At 46.9% G+C, this 7127-nt stretch overlaps 1 protein-coding gene across 1 annotated transcript; it reads right to left on the bottom strand.

Moving 5' to 3' along the window:
* Positions 1-420: 420 nt before the first annotated feature.
* LOC139980068 (protein sprouty homolog 2-like) lies at positions 421-1212 on the bottom strand. Its single transcript, XM_071991434.1, has one exon. It carries the CDS (start codon positions 1210-1212, stop codon positions 421-423), a length of 792 nt encoding a protein of 263 aa, XP_071847535.1.
* Positions 1213-7127: the final 5915 nt, after the last annotated feature.

Here is a 7127-nt window from a genome sequence, read left to right as displayed (position 1 = left end):
TCGTTTTAATATAGGCCGTCTCTCCGTAAATATTAGATCTATGCTTTACCTACGTCATTATTACGTCATTATTACTAGTCACCTCACGGGATGCGTTCGATGTACAAATGTTCTTAATGGCAAAAAGTAATAACTATAACCCTTTAGCAATGCAAACACCGTAGGTAAATTCAACAAGCTCTCTTTCAATGAAATCCCCTTCCATGCCGGTGCCGTCGACAGGACAGTTCTGTCCCCTTCTCCGCTACAGACGGTCGGAGCCGAGACCAACCGGCAGTCCACGCCAGTGATGACGGCGAGACACACCTGAAGTACCTGCGCCATTCTTGTACCAAGCACCATAATTCATGCAGATTTTCCCATGAAAACCAATACCTTATGTAACTGCTGGAGTGTTTTTTTTTTTCTTCCTCTTCCTCTTTACACTTTGACTGGTTTATCTACGCATTCGCAACCTCTCCGACCCTGCGCTCTACACAGTCGTAAACATTCCAAACAGCCTCGACCAGGCCAATAGCACCACAAACACGGTAGACACACCGATAAAAGTCCCATACAGGAAAACCGTAGACACCGCTTGTGAGGGTTGCAAGAACACGGTTCGTCCACGTACCGGTAATCGTCCTCGGTGTCTTCAGCACAATGGTAAAATATCCCTTGAACACAGCACACACATGTACAGTAATCGAGCACGCTATCCGGCGAGCAGAGACACCTAGAATTGCACAACCAACTGCGGGGTAGATTATTGCTGGCCCGACAACGCTCGCACCGACAAAGTCCGCAGTAACTACAGAGTTCAGCGCCCTTCCCTTCAACGTGCAGTGGAGTCTGACTGCCCACACTCGTCTCACTGGTCCTGCTTGGTTCCCGTTTCACAACTTTCAGCACCTTCGCCGGGGCCTTTGGCGATTTTTCGGACGACGGTACGATTATGAACTTCGCCTTATGTCTGTCCGTCGACGATCGTTGGTCAAAGGACACGACAGAATGAGTTGGCGAATGTGATGTACTTTCGTTATTGTTCTGTCCAAGATCCTTGGCAGGTGGGAGATCACAGTAGTCGTTATCAGGGGCCGTTCGCCCCGACACTGACTCCAGAGCTTGAAGATTTGAGTGGTTCTTATTCGACTTGGTTGTGTTCGTCGGTGTCGTAAAGATCGGCAGGGGCTGCCGCGAAATTATCAGGCCGTTGCGTCCATCTTCGGCCATGGATACACTTGAGACTGTCGGCGGTTTGGGTCATAGGTGAAAGGCGGCGCCGACGACGAGCCATAAATTCTGTAACAGAAAAGACAAAGATAAGTTTAAAATAATGGCATCACAATGAAAGGCTCTATTAGCTCTGCACTCCGCACAAAATGTTGGGCGCATGATGTTACCAACACTGAGTACTACTACATGAATCCAACTGCTAGTAGGTAGAAAATTGACCACATTAAAGAATGTCCATGCGATTTGCGAATATTTTCACATTATAACTTTTTCCCATTCAATTGCCTCGATCTTACTTGTATGTGGGCAGAGAGAGCTTTACCCAACATTTGGGTGGTCGTTTCTTGAAGTGCACGTACGTAATGTAAGTCAAGTGATCGCAAAATTCGGGAACAAAAAAAGGAACAAAAAATTAGAAGATCCCGAGATCTCTGTTTATGTCCATTTTTGTAGTACTGTTTGAATTTTCAAACCCCCATCCATCGTCTTTTACACATTATTGAGAGGTTTTCTTCAAGCATGATACACATAGCCTACTTTATTTTCTCTTTTTAAGTTTTATTTTATTTTATAAAACTTGATAAGGGGATCAATGAGCCTATTGACTATCTGGGTTTGTAATGCCAACAATTGGTTTGTCAATGATAGTAGCTGTCGTAACCCACAATTATACATTTTACATGTTTCTTTTTACAGTATACATGACGGTATATATACCGGTGCTATCGCGTGTTTCACTGTGCCGACCTTTGACCTTATCAGAAGCAACACGTCACAAACTATTTAACAAATAACATGTACAGATTTAAGTTCCCAGGAAATCTTGTAGATTCCTTAGGATCCCGCTGATTTACCGGTTTGAGCTTCAAGAAAGCTGAAAAAAAAGCTCAGTATAGTCCGAGTGATGAAAAATGTTGGCCGACCCATCTCTAGTTGTGCACCACCACTCAAACAAATCAATCGTCGGCTATTTTTCGTAAATAAGTGAACCAGAAAATCGCCAGTTAAAATCCACTCAAACAGTACAATTATCCGATGCAATGTACAGTTTTATACAGTCTATCTAAGGTGTGTAAGATGAAAGACACTAGTGAAAACTGTATATGCCTTGCATTAGGGAGTTGTATCACGAAGGTCTATTACATAATACCATACAGTTAACACGGGCAATGACGGCACACAGTGAGCGAGTTCATCTTTTTGAACTGTTTGGAACCAATGTTATGTTATACTAGAATCAAATTTGATGTCACACAGAGGACGGCAATGATATATGATACCGATAGCTAACCGCGTTGTTTTGCTGTGTTTACAAGTTTCATAGGAATTGGGCCGGTGCGAGTACGTCTACGCTGAAAGTAAGGGGACCTGGACGGAACATGCTGGAATAGGTTGACTAACAATTCTTCTCATGGGTTGATTTCTAATTCTCTTCTTTTGCTGATAGCGGCGTCCGGACGCAAACAACCCCTGCGATGAATTTCAGGGTCATAAGTATGCCAGGGAAGTTCACTGTGTTCCTTGGAATCGACCAACAAGGGGATTGATCGAACACGGAGATAGCCAAGTGACATGTGTTATTGTGTTTATTAAGTTATAAACAAACAGGTCCTAATAAACACCTTTTCTACATTCTTATCAAGCAAGAAATATTATCGGCCTCCAAACAAAATACAGTTCGCTGGCAGATAAGGCGCGCGTGACAGTGTCCCTAATGTAGTTTTCCTGACCCGTGCAGAAAAATGTCCAAATTGGTCATATCGAGCTGTCGAATCTTTCAGACCATGGTCTACACGATAAGGGGGTCCTCTGGTCAAGTCAAAGGCTGCGCCATCACCTACTATAATCAAAAATTTATACCAACACTGTATCAGTAAATACCCAATAATATTGCATGATAACCGTTACATTCTAAGCATTTTACATCTTGTTGAAATGCGAAGAACCGGCATGGCTCTCCACAAATTAGGCGAACATCATACATCATAACACAAGGAAGCAAGCAAGACTTCAGGAGGGATTTTTTTGATGATAAAAATGATCAAACTTTATATCATCAATGGTATATCTGCAAATACGGCACAATAGTTGGGTCCGGTAATCGCAATGAAGATCCATAGATCGAGATGTTAAGGGATGTGATCCCACGAAACATTTCTAGGATTTTAGAAAGAGTCACAAAACAGGTGTATGCACGAATGGCATACGTCAAATGGAGGTATAGGATGACGTTACATACTCCGGCGGTATAGATTTTACAAGGATGTATTTACCCTGGGTATAATACTTCCATGGTTTACACATAACAAATACATGCTATGGAATTGGGAAGTCACTGCGGGAAGTGGAGGGGGTATTGTGGACTAAGTTGACTTAATTATCTTTAGTAGGGTAAAAGAAGGTTTGTCGTAGGGAGAGAGTTTATCAGTATATTGGGTTCAGTTTCTCAGGGATGATCGCGAGGGTAAGTCGATATTCGATGCCGTGCCAAACTCTGGTGAATAAACAGACATACCCTAGACAAGAAGAGCTACCTATTCTGTCAAAGCAATTGCTAATGCTTCAAATATGCCTGCACACAGTTGGATTTGAGGGTAAGGGAAGTTAACGAACAGTGGTGTTCGTAGGACGTCTACCGTTCGACTCCGCTGGAAGTGCCGCAGTAACATCTCCCAGATGTGTGTGTTATCCCAGGAATGTGTGTAGTCCTATATAGCCCATTCTCAACAGCTCATATAAAAATAAGGTGAATGATCTTTCCACACAACATTAATAACAACAAACATGCCAGAAATCTATACGCATCATAATTCCCATGGCCTATAAATCTGCTAGAAATCAAACCAAAAACGATCGACTTTAGGCTGTCTGACCGGCCGCTTGAAATGATAATCCATTCCAAAGGTGACGACGAACTGACACGGGTAAAAAATAAATATGGAACCGAGGGCTTCTAATTCTCCCCCCTTGAGGGTACCTCAGCTATTTGCAAACTCTATTAATAAAGTTGGTAAAGAATATTCTTCTCACCTCGGTTGACCGTTTTTGTGCTTGCTACAAGATTTATTGTACCTCGCTGTCACGTTTTAAATGAGGGACAGATTGCTATATAAGCAGTTCAATAGAAGAGCATTGGCGAAACTGAATATACCACTTGAAAGACTTTTGAGACAAATCTAACTGAGATCAAAAAGGGGGGGGGGGGGGTACAAATTATAGCCAATCCATCGAAACCAAACCCTCGTGTAACCAACAGAGAAATACATCGTTAAAACAGACACACGGAAGGCGGGATGCAACCTATGAAATACACTCTATACGCCGTGGCGAAAGTAATAAGGACGGTTACGAAATCGTAAACAGACATTAACCGAAAGTGGACTGAGCTCGTCAGGATGAGCTATCGCCACCGAAGGCTTGATATATCATCATCGTCAGTGAGACATCGCCATCAAATGCTTGAGACGACATCTCCATGGAGAGACTACATGTATGACATCGAAGGTATGAGTCTTACAGATATCTTTAATATAGCAATAAGAAGCATCCTACATCATTATCAACAACTACAATGTACTCCATGTAAGCATATGCCATTTATCTATAGCTTCCCTACACCTCATCGTCCGTATATAGCAGCACTTATCCTGTACAAACAGGGATACACACTGTTCAGTATACCCTTTCAATCAGTGGTTCCCCAAAACTCACTGGTTTGGGGATTTACGAGCGACGATACTTACCTGTCTCCCACTCCACTATTGCACTTTCCTATCTACCTAACTACACATTTGGAATATTTTAGCACTGCGCCCTCGCTCCCTAGGCACCGCCCACTAACTCCTCCTTCCGAATCTATCCCAGGACACAAGCAGGCAGCTTGCCCCTCGTTCGGGTAGGGAGGGCGGGTGGCACCTAAGGGGGAGCCGAGGGCGGCGAAGAAGCGTGCGCGAGCTCCGCTGATCATCAGAGAAGCCCCCACCCGGTGACATGGAGGTGGGGTGCAAGTGATGTTATGTGCGACGGTAATCTTACACTGGAGTGCGCTCGAACTGGTGCATGTTAGAGGTATCAGTTCGAAAAGAAGCCCTGTTAGGGTATGAGCACTCACCTCAATCAGGATGGGTGTAAGAGGAGTGTCGCGATCGTCGAGCGTCTCAGGGTCCTGTTGGAAGAGTTCGTTATGAACCAGGTGAGACATGTGAGGCCTGTGCGGCCGGGAGAGGCTAGCTGACGATCCCAGGAGCTCGCGGTAAGGGCGGCGTCCTGAGTCATGTGGTGCTCAGCGGTCTAGTTGGCGTTTGTGTCGTCGGGTAGGTCCCGAGTGGTGGTGGGAGGAGGGAAAGACAGGTAAGTATCGTCGCTCGTAAATCCCCAAACCAGTGAGTTTTGGGGAATTTACTTCGCTCCTCTCTTACCTGTCTCCCACTCCACTATTGCACAGAGTGGCACTGTTACGATGGTGGGAGGCCCAACGGGCGGGACCTGCCCAAAGGAACCCCCAACACCGCACGTCCGAATGCCGCCTCCGAAGCGAGGGTGTCGGTCAGATATGTGGCGACGAAAGTTGATGGTGTCTTCCATGCCGCCGCCTTCAGGATCTCCTCCAGGGGTACCCCCGCGAATAGTGCTTTAGAGGAAGCTTGGCCCCTGAGGTCATGTGCCCGAACCCTCTCTCCCCCTGTGGTGTGAGGCTGGATGAGCTGGACCAGCCACCGGGAGATCGTGTCCTTAGACGCCGGAGTGTGAGGGGCAGACGGTAGGATGAACAGTTTTGGCGAAGTTCGGAGGTCTTTGGTTCTGTGTAAGTACCATCGGAGTGCCCTGACTGGGCACCAGAGTTTGTCCTCCCTGATCGATGAAAAATGCGAGATTTTTGGTAGGAAAATGTCGCCTGGCACAAACTCAAGAGTTTGGTTCTTCGGGAGGAAGGAGGGATCGGGGATGAGTCGTACCCCATTGACGTCAAAACGTATGTGTCCCTCCGCCACGGATAACGCGTGGAGGCAGCTTCTCCGTCTGGCCGATGCGGCTGCTATCAGGAACAGGGTCTTCTGTGTGACGTGTCGTAAGGACGCTGATGCCATCGGTTCAAAAGGATCATTCGCCATCTCCCTGAGAACACCATTTATACTCCAAGAGTGGGGGAGTTTTGGTGTTGTCGGTCTCCTGTTGGCCATGCCACGGAGGACTGCCGAGATGACCTTGTTTGACCCCATGGTGGAGCCGTCTGCGAAGCCTGTGTGGACCGCCGCTATAGCTGAGCGGTAGTTTTTGATGGTGGAGACCTGTCTGCCTTGATGGAACAGGGACATCATGAAGTCTGTTACGTGTTTTACAGAGGCTGAACGCGGATCAATCTGGGCGTTCGTGCACCATCGGTAGAAGCAGTCGAGCCTTGTAGTATAAGTTCTGATGGTGCTAGGTCTCCTTGCCGCTGCTGCCATATCGGCAACGTCTTCTGAAAATCCTCGCGTTCTGAGGTCAGACTTGATAATGGCCAGGCAGTCAGGTCCAGAGACCTGATGTTCGGGTGGAAGATCTTCCCCTTGGCTTGGGTGAGTAGGTGAGGGGAGTCTGGTAATGCGCGAGGTACTCCGCAGAGGGGGTCGAGCAGAAGGGGGAACCACGGCCTCCTGGGCCATCTGGGGGCTATGAGAAGCAGTCTCGTCCTGGATCTCCGAAGCTTCAGAAGGACCTTGTGGATGAGGCACAGGGGTGGGAAGGCGTATGCCTGCATCCCGTCCCATGAGATGGACATCGCGTCTGCTGCCCAGGCCTGTGGGTGCCATCTCCTGGAGCAGAAAGTCGGGAGTTTGGCATTCTCGGCTGAGGCAAAGAGGTCGATGTTCGGACGACCAAGGACATTGAAGAGCTGTGCGCAAGTCTGGCGTTGTAGTGACCATTCTGTG

The sequence above is a fragment of the Apostichopus japonicus genome, chromosome 14 (genome assembly GCF_037975245.1).
Source record: "Apostichopus japonicus isolate 1M-3 chromosome 14, ASM3797524v1, whole genome shotgun sequence".
Taxonomy (NCBI): Eukaryota; Metazoa; Echinodermata; class Holothuroidea; order Aspidochirotida; family Stichopodidae; genus Apostichopus; species Apostichopus japonicus.
The sequence above is the reverse complement of the archived record's forward strand: the minus strand, read 5'-3'. Positions and strand labels throughout refer to the sequence as shown.